The 17,752-nt window shown below is 30.9% G+C and overlaps 1 protein-coding gene across 5 annotated transcripts in view; it reads right to left on the reverse strand.

Moving 5' to 3' along the window:
- LOC143258704 (E3 ubiquitin-protein ligase Su(dx)-like) overlaps positions 1-17,752 on the reverse strand; it is a 53,202-nt gene that overhangs the window by 35,275 nt on the left and 175 nt on the right. The window contains exons 1-4 of one of the 5 annotated variants that reach the window (XM_076518151.1): positions 13,094-13,151; positions 10,852-10,925; positions 9,967-10,105; positions 4,344-4,468 (exon numbers count right to left, since the gene is read on the reverse strand). In XM_076518151.1, the coding sequence (XP_076374266.1) occupies positions 4,344-4,468; positions 9,967-10,105; positions 10,852-10,912 (325 nt within the window). In that variant the 5' untranslated portion in view covers positions 10,913-10,925; positions 13,094-13,151. Of the gene's footprint in view, positions 1-4,343; positions 4,469-9,966; positions 10,106-10,851; positions 10,926-12,802; positions 12,825-12,983; positions 13,152-17,752 lie in introns of those variants that run through there. The other 4 variants (XM_076518144.1, XM_076518167.1, XM_076518162.1 and 1 more) reach the window with 4 other exon arrangements.

Raw genomic sequence — 17,752 nt, forward strand, 5'->3', positions numbered from 1 at the left:
TATTATCAATACAACATATATATCACTATGGCATAACATATTATCAATACAACATAATATTATCACTATAACATAACATTTATCAATACAACATAATATTATCACTATAACATGACATATTATCAATACAACATATTATCACTATAACATAACATCATCAATACAACATATTATCACTATAACATAACATATTATCAATACAACATAATATTATCACTATAACATAACATCATCGATACAACATATTATCACTGTAACATAACATATCAAAAACAACATATCACTGTAACATATTATCAATACAACATAACATTATCACTATAACATAACATATCAATACAACATAATATTATCACTATAACATATTATCAATACAACATAATATTATCACTATAACATAACATATTATCAATACAACATAATATTATCACTATAACATAACATATTATCAATACAACATAATATTATCACTATAGCATAACATTATCAATACAACATAATATTACCACTATAGCATAACATGTTATCAATACAACATAATATTATCACTATAACATAACATTATCAATACAACATATTATCACTATAACATGACATATTATCAATACAACATAATATTATCACTATAACATGACATATTATCAATACAACATAATATTATCACTATAACATAACATATTATCAATACAACATAATATTATCACTATAACATAACATATTATCAATACAACATAATATTATCACTATAACATAACATATCAATACAACAATATTATCACTATAACATAACATATCAATACGACATAATATTATCACTATAGCATAATGTTATCAATACAACAATATTATCACTATAACATAACATATCAATACAACATATTATCATCACTATAACGCATAACATTATCAATACAACATAATATTACCACTATAGCATAACATATTATCAATACAACATAATATTATCACTATAACATAACATCATCAATACAACATATTATCACTATAACATAACATATTATCAATACAACATAACATTATCACTATAACATAACATATCAATACAACATAATATTATCACTATAGCATAACATTATCAATACAACATAATATTATCACTATAACATAACATGTTATCAATACAACATAATATTATCACTATAACATAACATTATCAATACAACATATTATCACTATAACATAACATTATCAATACAACATATTATCACTATAACATGACATATTATCAATACAACATATTATCACTATAACATGACATATTATCAATACAACATAATATTATCACTATAACATAACATATTATCAATACAACATAATATTATCACTATAGCATAACATTATCAATACAACATATTATCACTATAACATAACATATTATCAATACAACATAATATTATCACTATAACATAACATATCAATACAACATAATATTATCACTATAGCATAACGTTATCAATACAACAATATTATCACTATAACATAATATATCAATACAACATAATATTATCACTATAGCATAACATATTATCAATACAACATAATATTACCACTATAGCATAACATGTTATCAATACAACATAATATTACCACTATAACATAACATTATCAATACAACATATTATCACTATAACATAACATATTATCAATACAACATAATATTATCACTATAACATAACATATCAATACAACAATATTATCACTATAACATAACATATCAATACAACATAATATTATCACTATAGCATAACGTTATCAATACAACAATATTATCACTATAACATAACATATCAATACAACATAATATTATCACTATAGCATAACATTATCAATACAACATAATATTACCACTATAGCATAACATATTATCAATACAACATAATATTATCACTATAACATAACATCATCAATACAACATATTATCACTATAACATAACATATTATCAATACAACATAACATTATCACTATAACATAACATATTATCAATACAACATAATATTATCACTATAGCATAACATTATCAATACAACATAATATTACCACTATAGCATAACATGTTATCAATACAACATAATATTATCACTATAACATAACATTATCAATACAACATATTATCACTATAACATGACATATTATCAATACAACATATTATCACTATAACATGACATATTATCAATACAACATAATATTATCACTATAACATAACATATTATCAATACAACGTAATATTATCACTATAACATAACATATTATCAATACAACAAAATATTATCACTATAACATAACATCATCAATACAACATAATATTATCACTAACATATTATCAATACAACATGATATTATCACTATAACATAACATATTATCAATACAACATAACATTATCACTATAACATAACATATTATCAATACAACATAATATTATCACTATAGCATAACATTATCAATACAACATAATATTATCACTATAGCATAACATTATCAATACAACATAATATTACCACTATAACATGACATATTATCAATACAACATATTATCATCACTATAACATAACATCATCAATACAACATATATTATCACTGTAACATAACATATCATCAATACAACGTAATATTATCACTATAGCATAACATATTATCAATACAACATAATATTATCACTATAACATAACATATTATCAATACAACGTATCATCACTATAACATAACATATTATCAATACAACATAATATTATCACTATAACATAACATATTATCAATACAACATGATATTATCACTAACATATTATCAATACAACATGATATTATCACTATAACATATTATCAATACAACATAACATTATCACTATAACATAACATATTATCAATACAACATAATATTATCACTATAGCATAACATTATCAATACAACATAATATTACCACTATAGCATAACATGTTATCAATACAACATAATATTATCACTATAACATAACATTATCAATACAACATATTATCACTATAACATGACATATTATCAATACAACATAATATTATCACTATAACATGACATATTATCAATACAACATAATATTATCACTATAACATAACATATTACCAATACAACATATCACTATAACATAACATTATCAATACAACATAATATTATCACTATAACATAACATATCAATACAACATAATATTATCACTATAGCATAACATTATCAATACAACATAATATTACCACTATAGCATAACATGTTATCAATACAACATATTATTATCACTATAACATAACATTATCAATACAACATATTATCACTATAACGTAACATATTATCAATACAACATATTATCACTATAGCGTAACATATTATCAATACAACATAATATTATCACTATAACAACATATCAATATAACATAACATATTATCAATACAACATAATATTATCACTATAACATAACATTATCAATACAGCATAATATTATCACTATAACATTACATATCAATACAACATAATATTATCACTATAATATAACATATTATCAATACAACATAATATTATCACTATAACATAACATTATCAATGCAACATAATATTATCACTATAACATAACATATTATCAATACAACATAATATTATCACTATAACATAACATTATCAATACAACATAATATTATCACTATAACATAACATTATCACTATAACATAACATTATCAATACAACATAATATTATCAGTATAACATAACATATTATCAATACAACATAATATTATCAGTATAACATAACATATTATCAATACAACATAATATTATCACTAACATAACATTTAGTTATCACTAATTAGTGACGCGCATGAAAGGCATAACGAGATTCCCACTGTCCCTATCTACTATCTAGCGAAACCACAGCCAAGGGAACGGGCTTGGAGAAAGTACAAGAACATTGTACTTGGTTGTACTTATATTTTCACACACTGTCAACATTAAAATTGGATGAGAACACTTATATTTTCACACGTTATCAACATTAAACTTGGGCAAGAACACTTATATTTTCACACAATGTCAACATTAAACTTGGGTGAGAACACATATTTTCACACATTATCAACATTAAATTTGGACAAGAATACTTATATTTTTACACATTGTCAATATTAAACTTGGACAAGAATAGTTATATTTTTACACATTGTCAATATTAAACTTGGACAAGAATACTTATATTTTTACACATTGTCAATATTAAACTTGGACAAGAATACTTATATTTTTACACATTGTCAATATTAAACTTGGATGAGAATACCTGGCCAACATTAAACATGGATAAGACTCACATTTTCCATTGTGCTGAGAAAGAACCTTGTACAAATCTAGTGAGCAATCCCCCAGAAGGCTATCCTTGATCAGAGAGTTGTGATTTAAAACTCGAATGTGCAGTTTTGAATACGGGTTTACAAGCCTAGAGAAGAACACAAGAATATAACCTGGATTACAATGTAAATACGAGGTTAGTTCATCAAAATATAGGAATGTGTGAAGAGTTTATAACACTGAAAAATTAACACAAAACTGATTTAAAGTTATAGCTTTATCCTGCAAATGTTGACTACAATATATTCATAACGATAAATATTTGTGCCTAAGGGGTATGTGTGTGGTTTAGATGCTTTATATTAAAAGCATTAACGTAAATTCTGAAAGGCCACATGCATAAAAATTAGCTTCAGACAGAACAATAAAAAAAAAACACATTTTCTCCTTCATTCATAGCCCTCCAAATTAGAGGAAACATTTATCTGTACACTACAACTAAACTTTAAGCCACACTGAGTATCACAGTGTTCCAATAACAGTTTTACATTATGAGTAATTTACTTCTAAAAATAAGCTGCACTTCTAACAATGAAAACTAACTGCTCAAAACTTCAGATTTTGGAAACTTTTTTATTGTACAACACTTTATATTTTGGTGCTGTTTTGTTGTGCTTACTAAGTGCTAACTGTTTTTATATCTGTGTTATATCGTATTATGGACCACCTGAGGTATTAACAGCATAAGCTCAACAAGATAAACACTGTTGATATTGATGGATTAAATTCAACAGTAACTCCGAGTTGGGGGGCGATCACATAACTCATCCATAGAGTTTTGTTTTCTTCAGTGAAACTTGTGATTGCAGCGAATAACAAAAACAATCTGAGAACTAATTTATCAAGTAATTTGGTGTTTCACCTACAGTAGACTAGAGTTTGAACAAATCACAACTCTTCAATACTGTTTGGGAGAGTAAACCACAAAGTGACAAAGAGATTCCACAGTGTTCATATCTAAACTATTTTTAGGATTTCATATAAAGGGCTTTACATTGAGCGCTACAAAATGATGTATAATTTTCTCAATCAGTTCATAGCAAGAATAATACTTCAAGTTTATGAATAAAAATGTATACTTATATGAATATACTTAGTTGGTGTGCTCACACTCAATACTAAACATTTACCACATGTATCAATCCTCTCTTATTGGCTCTAAGTTAATTATAATTAACTCATTTAATCAGTTCATGTAATTGCTGTATTTTTATGAATGTGTAACCAATGATAATGGTTTTTGAACAAACACCATTCCATGACTAGCTGTGACGTAGAAAATATTTATTCCGAAATATTCCATACACTGCAAAATGAACAAAAACACATTTCTCTCTTATCTACAATCATATATGAACATTGATTTTCACTCTTTTATACTTAAACTAACACTGTCAAAACTGCCCAATAAACTGTAAATTAATAATTACAGAGAAGCTTACAACGTCTTGTTACTGTATACCTACGATATGTTATATTACAAAATTAATACAGAAATCAGCAAATCTCAAGACAACTACAGCTGACATAAAACTGTGATGCACTAGCATGTACCAGAGTTATATATTTGCATTATTTGGCACTCATAAGTATTATGATTTAAACAAACACTGGTTCCCTTTTAGTAAGGGTGTCTAACAGTCACTTCCAACACAAAATATCCTACAGTAGGATCATACAGATGTATTCAAATTGCAAATTTAGAATTTAAGATATCCCTTGTACTTAATTGTATTAGAAAATACAGACATATGGAAAACAACTAATGGGTGCCAGTACCATCCAGAAAAAGGCTTACAACAAGTCATGTTCCAGCCATGATAAGCAAAATGCAACATGTAAGAACCTACGGATTTCACAGGCCACTCACACGCCACAAGAAACAAGCATGCAAAATAACCAGAAACAATTTCCATCTAAAATCAACACTAATAATGTTTGGGTTCACAAAATAAGACCTCTAGCAAAACTTCTGGTTCAACCATTGCATACCCCAAGCAACTGAAAAATGAAACATATCAGTCAAGATGCCAAATGCAGTGTTTATCGATTTCTATACAATCAGACTGCTAAAATAGACACTTGAAAACTGTTGTCCCCATAAACTAGATGAATTATGGAAAGCATGCAGGTGAGAATTGTGTATTTTGGACATTACCACCTAAAAATGGAGCTTTTATCTAGAGAAATAACAATGCAAAAACTGCTGTTCATGATGCATTGTTATCAGATCAAATATGACTGAATGTGGTTAGTCGTCTCAAAGCAAAGTCTTATTGGGCAATCTGCTGTGTCCAGAGAATCAAACTCCAAATTTTAGCATTACAAACCTGTATATTTATTGCTCTTTCAAGATGGCTATTATAATGTTCCAAAAAACAACATCGTCCCATTCTATCTTACCAGGATATATTGTATAACCTCCGTTGTTTCCTCTCATACAGTATTCATACCTGGACTGCATGAAATCATGGTATTTCTCTAATGTTACCAAGTTGTGATATTTCAGAAATTCTGTTTTGAAAAACTGGTTTTTAAAATGAATTACAAAAGACTCCTTTAATCTAAGTTTATCTTAACTCTTACCTGCTTAAAATCATTATCGTGTATACAACAATCATTTTTTCAATAAAACAATAATTGTTATGTGTGTGTTGTGCTAATAACAGCATACAATGTTTTTAAAGTTTGGATTAGAGAGTTCATTTCATGTATCCAGTGAGTTACAACATGCTTTATTTCCATCAACTGCTTCTACTGAAGCAGTAACATAGCTGCAAAGATAGCACAGAAAATCCACGAACAGTAAAAATATTAATTTGCAGAAACATAATTATTAGGCCTACAGACAATATTTTTCAATCATATTTTTGGTCAAGCTCAATATCTCTCCTTCTAATTACATTTTCTATAAGTAGGAGACTCTTTGATTTACATGTTGAAAAACAATAAATCTACTAATATACACACACAAAAAAGCTTTTCCATTGGTGGTTTTCTGTCTCAGAACTCCTAGTTTAACATATTCATTAACCCTAAATATCCTAACCTGATATCTTCCCGTACGAGAATATTGCTGTAGTCTTAAGGTAGGCATAGCACATACTATAATGAATGAAAAATAAAAAGTCAAAAGAAACTGTGAAAAAAATTCCTGGGTTTGTGTTTTTTGTTTTGCTACATTTCGTAAACTTTATATAAGAATTCTTTGCCCTCTGCAACAAAATCATCAGCTAGACATGTTCTCAGGAACTGTACATTACTGTTTATTCCACTTTAGATGGACACATTATCCTATATAATCAATATTAACCATTGGTTCTAACTTGTTTCAAGGCTAAGATTTATTAGTTACTGTCCAACTTGCATATCGTGGCATCATAAAAGCCTGTCGACATACGGTTCTTCAAAATATTCATTTAGAAAAAGAGAATTCACGTGAGAAACAAATTCTGAAATAAGTATTTCTAAGGAACGCAAGGTTTTAGCAAATATAAATATATACTTTGGGATGGTCAAAAAAGTCTAAAAAATATAAGAGTACTGGTTACAGGAATAACACCTTGGAGTACAGTACAGAGACCAGAACTTAAACATAGTTCATATTTCTTTTCAAAATTTATTAAATAACAACTTTACAACATTACAAAACATCAATTCTTAGATACTCTCATGTAAAAAAAAACTGTTAAAATAAAGTTAGTGATATACAGTTCTAATATTGTTGAATTAACACACTCAACCGTTGTATGTGTTATACAGTTCTAATATTGTTGAATTAACACACTCAACCATTGTATGTGTTATACAATCCTAATATTGTTGAATTAACACGCTCGACCATTTTATGTGTTATACAGTCCTAATATTGTTGAATTAACACACTCAACCGTTGTATGTGTTATACAGTTCTAATATTGTTGAATTAACACACTCGACCGTTGTTATACAGTCCTAATATTGTTGAATTAACACACTCAACCATTGTATGTGTTATACAGTCCTAATATTGTTGAATTAACACGCTCGACCGTTGTATGTGTTATACAGTTCTAATATTGTTGAATTAACACACTCGACCGTTGTATGTGTTATACAGTCCTAATATTGTTGAATTAACACACTCGACCGTTGTATGTGTTATACAGTCCTAATATTGTTGAATTAACACACTCGACCGTTGTAAGTGTTATAGTCCTAATATTGTTGAATTAACACACTCGACCGTTGTAAGTGTTATACAGTCCTAATATTGTTGAATTAACACACTCAACCATTGTATGTGTTATACAATCCTAATATTGTTGAATTAATATATTCAACTGTTGTATGTGTTATACAATCCTAATATTGTTGAATTAATATATTCAACTGTTGTATGTGGTATACAGTCCTAATATTGTTGAATTAACATACTCCACCATTGTATGTGTTATACAGTCCTAATATTGTTGAATTAACATACTCAACCATGGTATGTACACTTTTCCTCCAAAATGATAAAGTTACTCCAAAATATTAGAGGAAATCTTCACGAAAAAATTTTTTTCTTCTCAAAAGTTAACATTTTCCCAGACTTCAACTGTGTTTCCAATACTATTTAGCTCTGCTGACCACATAGCCTTTCTTTAACATCGGCTTTGCCAAGCTAGGCGTTGGTCTTGCAGTCTTATCCTACTTGAATCCTCTTGGTAATATCTAATTTAGAAATTTCTTCATCCTCTTATCTTGGTACTCTACATATGTGTTCAATATAAAGATATATAAACAGAAGATATTTCACCTGTGGAAATCCATCTTTAAAGAAACAGTGAAATTCAAGAGAAACAAAGGATTCCAACAAAGTTATGATAATCACCATGAAAGGTGGTAACACATAACACTGACAGACCAAGACAAATTATCAAAATACAATTTAGTGCAGAGGTGAGAAACAGATGACAAAAGAACTGCAGAGATGGATGTATCCTATCAGGATATAGCAGGACTTAAGGCAGAAAGACCTACAAAGATGCCAACAACTCCAACTTATGACATTAACATGACATCACCCATGCTAATACTACATATAATGTTTTTTTTTTAATTATAATTATACTGAACTCTACAAGGAGGCACGAAAATTGAAATCCCTTACAGGATGACACAAAACACCTCAGAGAAATCCATGACTTAAACTTTGTGAAGATAAACTGATTATATTATCTATGCGAGGTGCTTATATAAGAGTACTAGGATAGGGAATGCACTGATGACAGTGGGGAAATTTGAAAATTAGATGCAGTCCTTCAAGGGCATTTAAGCAAAGTGTAAACGACTAGGTGATACGAAACCAATGTTCGGATAGGCAAAGCCAATATCGCAAAATAGCTATATTGTCAACAGATGGCAAGTATGTTTTGGAAAGTCAAACTTCTTTAAAGGTATAAAAATTGTCATTTGTTAGAAGAAATTATCCAAGCATTCTCCACCTACAACCTACTTTATATAAGCAGTTTAAAAATATAAAATTAGAAATTCTGAATGTGTGTATGGTATAGTAAAGTGCCATTATATATCCCATCTTCATTGTTAAACCACACTTACACAGGAAATTGTTCATTCCAAGTTGGATGAGTCGTGTTTTTCCGAATATCGGTTCTTACTGGAATTCCTCCATCGACAACTAGCTCCACATATGCATTTGGCTTGAAAAGACTTGATGAATGAATTTTGGCTGAAACAACTTAAAGTACAAAGGTAACAACATTAATAAAAAGTTGCCACTGTTTTGAATGTCAAAGAATCATATTCCACACACTATAAAACTACATATATATGTATCAGTAATGAAGTCAACATATGAAGTTTTTTTACAAATTTTTTTTATTTATATTTTGTTAAATAACATTTTCAATTCAATTTGTAGTTTTCTTTCAAAGTTAATATATCAAAAAATACATCTTGTACATTGAAAAGATTCAAAATCAACCAACTTATTCTGTCGTCACTAAAATGTACATTTTTATCAAGTGTGGAATGTTCTGAACTGTTTGCTTCCAGGAAATTCTCATCAAAAGTCGGTCTAAACAATAAAAACAATTAAAAGATACCCTATCTAAAGAGAACATTTAAATCATAATAACAAGCAAGATACAAATTATCACAGAATAAAAGAAACCTTTAATCTGACATAAAATAATTTCACACCTCAAAATGTGACATTCATCATGGCCCACAGGCTTAGCAGAATATGCACTTGGGCCTAAAGCAATGTAACACTACAACAGACTCAATTGGACCACCTCAATTGTTTCCTGTCCATTTGAAACGCAAGCTGAATGGCTGAAGAGGACAGTTCTAAAACAATTTAAATGTAGAACTCTGTAAAAAATGCAAAACTTCAGCTTAAATAAACGAAACAAAATACTGAAGTAAATATACCTTCAAATTTTGTGAAAGTACAATCGATACGTGCATGTAAGTACTTACTCGTAATTTTGAGCTCAAAAAGAACAGTCACATTGTTAGAAGGTGATGGATCTGAACTCATACTTCAATTCAACCTAAAATATCGACAAAAATTCACTTTCAGCTAACGACAGCAAGATCAGTGTTAAGTACATATAATTTTCAGTTACTTACTTTGTTCTCCTATACATCATAACAGGAAAATTCCCCACAAACAATAAAATCATGAAAGCACGTTACTTTATAACACACCTTACTAATTACTCTCTCAGAAATAAATCCACAAAAGTACAACATATGTAGGACTATTTTTTTAAGTTAAAACTGGAATTCGGAGTACCAAACGTGTCTTTGACTTTTAAAAAACGGAAACTTGGAAACAAATATTTTTCTTTCATTACATTTAATGTTTTAGGCTGATATGTAAAACTTCTAGTAGCCCAATACCTTAGTGCTAACAACTGAATGCATTTTCCGCTTTAATGTGACTTATTAAAGTTCTTGTGAAAGAAAATCAAATACCTAAATTCCATTTTCTAAGTATTCCACTGGGACAGTGGTAAGTCTTTGGATTTATAAAGCTAAAATTAAGGGTTTGATTCCCCTCAGAAGACACGGCAGGTAGCCCACTGCAGCTTTGTTACAATAAAACACACTTTTCTTTCTAACAATATAAATCACTGTAATAAATGAATTGTTGTATAAACAAAATAAAAACTTTGAGGAATTCTTATCTCTTATATCAACTGTGAGCATAACTATATATTTTTCATTTTAACAGATTTGATAATGTGTCTCTTTAACACAACAGTGATAAAGTTTTGAATATACACACGTGTGTGTTTTCTTATAGCAAAACCACATCGGGCTATCTACTGAGTCCACCAAGGGGAGTCTAACCCTGATTTTAACATTTCAAATCTGTAGACTTACCACTGCACCAGTGGGAGACAAATATACACGTGCTGTTGCAATTCTCAAGAACTAAAAGAATCCTTTTTTTACATCTATTAAACAAAAAGAATACTTTTAGTCCTGAAGGTATTCCATCAATTTCATTATGAATAAAGTAAAAAAATAGCTAAAAAACTGAAAACAAATATAATAATAAAGGTATGTTAAAACGTGGCTATATTAGATAGTCAGAAAATATAAAGTGTGACAACATGATGTTTGATGGTAGAAGGTTTCAGTTGTTTGATTAGAGTTTTAACATGGTATTACATTTCAGACGTCAGTTATCAAACATACACTTTACCCTGTACTGCTGATTCAGTAAAAGTTTCTAGTATAATAAACAGTTCATACATCGTACAAAGATACATGTTTATAGATACAACTTAGAATCTAACTTAATCATCCACTAGCAACAGTAGTTTACAATGATGGCTTAAAGAGACCAATGAACCAAAACAGAATCATTCTTTTCTACAATATCACTGTTTACAACAATATTTCTGTAACACACGGTATTATTCATGCCTGTAATAACTGATATCAGTGATTAATCTGTATTTAAAATGGTAGAACAAAAATATATGTTCCTTTGTACTGTGGACATACAGAATGAAATATTTAGGTTATTCACACTATACAAAAATAGTTTTAATTATTAATAGAGAATTTTTGTTGTTGTTTTAATTTTGTACTATGCTACACAAGAGCTATCTGTGTTACTCATCTCGAATTTAACAGTTAAGACTAGAGGGAAGGTAGCTCATCATCACCACCCACCGCCAACTCTTGGGCTACTTTTTTACCAATGAATAATAGGATTGACCATCACTTTATAATGCCTCCCCACAGCCTAAAGGGTGAGCATTTTCGGTGTGATGGGGATTCAAATCCATGACCCTCAAATTAATGTTAGAGCACCCTAGCTAACTGGCCATTCTGATTCTAAACAAATAAGAAATAACTTTAAATGAACCACAACAAATATTTAAAACTATCAGAATCACAATAAACCTACTTTTGTAAATTTTAATTTGCACAAAACTCACAAACTATATTTCATTTTCTATTATTATTTTTGTACTACTCGTGTGATGTGAGAACTCGAAAGGCACTTTGTTCAGTACTGACAACATGCCATATATAAGCAAAGAAACTAGATGTAAGAAAACCTTCCAAATAATTACAATAAAACATACATAATATTCTTAGGGGAGTTTCATCGTAAGTTGTAACTGCAGAAATATTTCTAAATATTCATGAACTGTCTCCGAAATTTAAGACCTAACACTACTGTTCAATAGCTTACGTTTTCATTCAGTCACGTGACACGTCAAACGCAAACTCTCGTGTACATTGTGTAATTATGGTGTTCTTCGTTATTAAAATGTTGGCAGATATATTAATACGACTACGCAAAACCAAATGATAAGTTATAAAATGAATTACTGCAGAAAATAACATATAATGAGCTTTTTGTTAATAATGTATCCCATCAACACAACGTACGTTAAACACAACTGAATAATAATTGCTAACACTTCCTAATATATATATTATACACGTCTTTTTCTTTTTTTTTTCGTGAAATTATCGGGTCCATTCTAAAACTCTTCTCTCTCTCTCGGTATTTGGGTACATGTTTATACCCTGGAAGGTCAGATTCTCTTTGACCTCTTGCTCCTCCCCGTATTTATGTGGTCTTGCAGTCGTGGAATTTGAACCGGATATTATTTTGGTCCTTTTCAGGGCAATGTCCATGTATTATGGTACATATAGTTGTTATTTTACTCTATCAGCAGAATGTCAAGTTTGTTGGCGGCACTTGTTTTATCAATTTATATTATTTTTATTTATTTATTTTTATTTTTATGTTTAAAATACAAATTGACTGGGGAGAGATGTTTAGGGCTAACTTCATTATGTATGAGGTACCTATCTAGTTCGCATAGTAATTCATTTTTTCATACAATTCTTATAAAAGTACATTATTGTACTATGTAAGAGTCTGTCTGGTATGTTAGGTATATTCGATCGAATACTTATGTATGAATTCTTAAACTAATGTGTTTGTTTTGTTTTTGAATTTCGCGCAAATCTGCTCGAGGACTATCTGCGTTAACCGTTCCTAATTTAGCAGTGTAAGACAGCTAATTATCACTACCCACCACCAACTCTTGGGCTACTCTTTTACCAACGAATAGTGGAATTGACCGATACATTATAACGCCCCCACGGCTGAAAGGGCGAGCATGTTTGGTGCGACCGGGATTCTAACCTGCGACCCTCGGATTACGAGTCGAACACCTTAACCCATTTGGCCATGCCGGGGCCCATGTTATGTGTCTTGCTGCACCACTGCTACCAGCCTATCTTTCCCAAATCTTAAGGTAGTATTATCTCGTAGTGTTGTGTTCAGAATATTACAATAAGAGGCTTGTTTTGTTTGTTTGTTTGTTTGTTTGTTTTGGAATTTCGCACAAAGCTACTCGAGGGCTATCTGTGCTAGCCGTCCCTAATTTAGCAGTGTAAGACTAGAGCGAAGGCAGCTAGTCATCACTACCCACCGCCAACTCTTGGGCTACTCTTTTACCAACGAATAGTGGGATTGACCACCACATTATAACGCCCCCACGGCTGGGAGGGCGAGCATGTTTTAGCGCGACGTGGGCGCGAACCCGCAACCCTCGGATTACGAGTCGCACGCCTTACGCGCTAGGCCATGCCGGGCCCCAAAATAAGAGGCCTTTATCATTCCGGAAAATATTGTAAATTTTGACAACATCACCTTTTAGTCTGCTGCTCTTTGCTCAAAAGAAAATAAGAGGCCTTAATTTATTTATGTTAGGTGACTTTTTCATCAGGCCCGGCATGGCCAAGCGTGTTAAGGCGTTCGACTCGTAATCCGAAGGTCGCGGGTTAGAATCCCGGTCGCACCAAACATGCACGCCCTTTTATCCGTAGGGGCGTTATAATGTTACGGTCAATCCCACTATTTGTTGGTAAAAGAGTAGCCCAAGAGTTGGCGGTGGGTGGTAATGACTAGCTGTCTTCCCTCTAGTCTTACACTACTAAATTACGGACGGCTAGCGCAGATCGCCCTCGAGTAGCTTTGCGCGAAATTCAAAACAAACCAAACCAGTTGTACTTCAACATTCTTTACGAAGCCATAAAGACCCTAGAATTTAACTTCGCTGGCAAATTCGCCTGACAGTGTCGTCAATACAGATAAGAAAATAAAATGGTTAATTAAGGGCTGGCTAACGAGAAAAATGAAACATAAAACATATGCAGATACTAATCAAAGCGGTTTTTAATAAAGAATTACTTTGAACAATAATGAGAATTATACTTTTATATAAACGAAAATGGCATATTAATGGCAAAAGTTTCCATCACTTGACTAATTCTATAGTTTAAAATTATTAAAACGTTCCTCTGTGTCACACCACAGCTTACCACATTCACTTCAGAAGAATGAACAGAACAGTTAAGCTACGCCCTAAAACATTTGTTCTTTAGCAATACTTTGCCTGTAAAATACAATCCTAAACCTAGCTATAGTTCACTTGTTTTACAGTTTACTGAATAACAACCAAATTAAATAATAAACCTTTACATTGAATATTGGAATGCTCTTGTGTCATTTTCACAGTTGTCTTACACCAATCAGCCATCTTGTGTCATTTTCACAGTTGTCTTACACCAATCATCCATTTTGTGTCATATTCACAGTTGTCTTACACCGATTAGCCATCTTGTGTCATTTTCACAGTTGTCTTACACCAATCATCCATTTTGTGTCATATTCACAGTTGTCTTACACCGATTAGCCATCTTGTGTCATTTTCACAGTTGTCTTACACCAATCAGCCACAATTTCCAGACGACACAATTGCCTGAATAAATTCTCTGTATCAAGTAATTCTTTCATCAGTAACTCTAGTTAGACGTTATGTAATAAATGAAATATTTGACTGAACCCGTAAAAAAAACAACAACACGAACTTATCTTTCCACAACAGATAAGATTTTCCAAATTAGTTTCAAACTACAGAACACCGCTTTCCATTAGTGTGTCAGCTTTCATATCAAATATCATTTACAGCAAATATTTTATAAGTTTCAAACCTGTCTTGCTTGGCTGTTTTAATGGACCAGAGCCGGTTGTGGCTTAATAATTAATATGTCGTGAAGCCTAGATTTTTTTTATTATGCAAAAACTTACCTCAGAAAATATTGTGCTTGTTTGTTTGTTTTTGAATTTCGCGCAAAGCTACTCGAAGGCTATCTGCGCTAGCCATCCCTAATTTAGCAGTGTAAGACCACAGTGAAGGCAACTAGTCATCATCACCTATCGCCAACTCTTAGGCTACTCTTTTACCAACGAATAGTGGGATTGATCGTCACATTATAACGTCCCCACGGCTGAAAGGGCGAGCATGTTTGGTGCGACGGGGATTCGAACCCGAGACCCTCAGATTACGAGTCGCACGCCTTGACCCACCTGACCATGCCGGGCCAAATATTGTTCACTATTCGGTGTTGCAACTCTTAACTTAAGAGTTGGAGGGCGGCTGTTGACTGTCTACCTTTTCTTTATTTTGCAAGCTATAAAATAAGGACGATTTTACCTAGATAACTATGTGTGTAAACTTGCACGAATGTTCTGGAACGGACCCATTATAACTTGGATTTTTCTTTGCGATAGGAGTAATTTTTAAAACTTAAATGGCATTAAATTAGCCTTATTAGCATTTAAAACATCAACAAGTGCTATTCTGAAAAACCGCGCAAAATGTTAAAAAATGTACAGTTTTCAACACGTATATAAAAACTACTTCAACATTAAGGCAAAAATGCGGTAAGTGAAAGCTTGCAGACTCAATATAATATAAGGTGGGCCAAAAGGATAATTATCTCATATCACACATACTCAAAGCAATGTTCCCCACTGGAACATTGGCAAGTTTTGACTTTTAATCGCTAAAATACAAGGTTCGATTTCTTAAAGTTGTTACAGCAGATTGTCCAATGTCGCTTTGATGTGAAACAAACAAACAAACGTTTCTAAACAATATTTGTTTATATCACTGTCCATTCAGAATTTTTCTTTAACAGACTTTACAGATCTTCTAGATTAAAGAAACGAAAATCCCTTTCATTAAATTATATCAAGATCAGAACTTCATTCTATAGATTGTTTTTATATTGTATATTTATTATTTTATAATTCCAATTAAATTCTTTTTAAAAGTGGTGTTGGTCACATCCGCGCTGTATTTCCTCCCCATTGTATAAAAACAAAAATACGCTTTTCTGCCATCTGTTTCGTTTGTTTGTTATTACTTAAATAGTAATGAAATAGTGACGAATATTATTATAAACAGATGTTTGTTTGTTTTTTTTATTTCGCTCTAGCTGTCCCTAATTTAGGGTAAGATTAGAGGGAAGGCAGCCAGCAGTTACCATCCGCCCTTGGACTACTCTTTTACCAACAAATAGTGGGATTGACCGTCAAATTATGACGCTCCCACGGCTGAAAGGGCAAGCATGTTTGGTGCGACGGGGATTCGAACCCGTGACCCTCGAATTACAAGTCGATTGCCTTAACCACCTGACCATGCTGGGTCCCTTAGTGTTAGGAGTGAAGCAAGTTATTTTTTATAACTATCTAATCAATTGAGGTTAGTTTCGTAACTGCGAAGTCCTTTCGAGTTTTAGGTCGCTGGTGGTTCAGCAGTGAGTTTTAAGACTTATGACGCAAAATATCGGGTTTCGATACCTGCGCCGTGCAGACCACGTATAGACTTTTGAGTAGTTTAACAACAAACAAACACAATTTTATAATTTATAAGAATTTAGATACACACATATATTTTATTAATGTATGTGCTTTACTACATATCCAACAGTTATTTAATGCAGTCACTCAAGTTTTGGAATTATACTAAACAACTAGAAACAT

The sequence above is a fragment of the Tachypleus tridentatus genome, chromosome 1, assembly GCF_004210375.1.
Source record: "Tachypleus tridentatus isolate NWPU-2018 chromosome 1, ASM421037v1, whole genome shotgun sequence".
In the NCBI taxonomy this organism is placed as follows: Eukaryota; Metazoa; Arthropoda; class Merostomata; order Xiphosura; family Limulidae; genus Tachypleus; species Tachypleus tridentatus.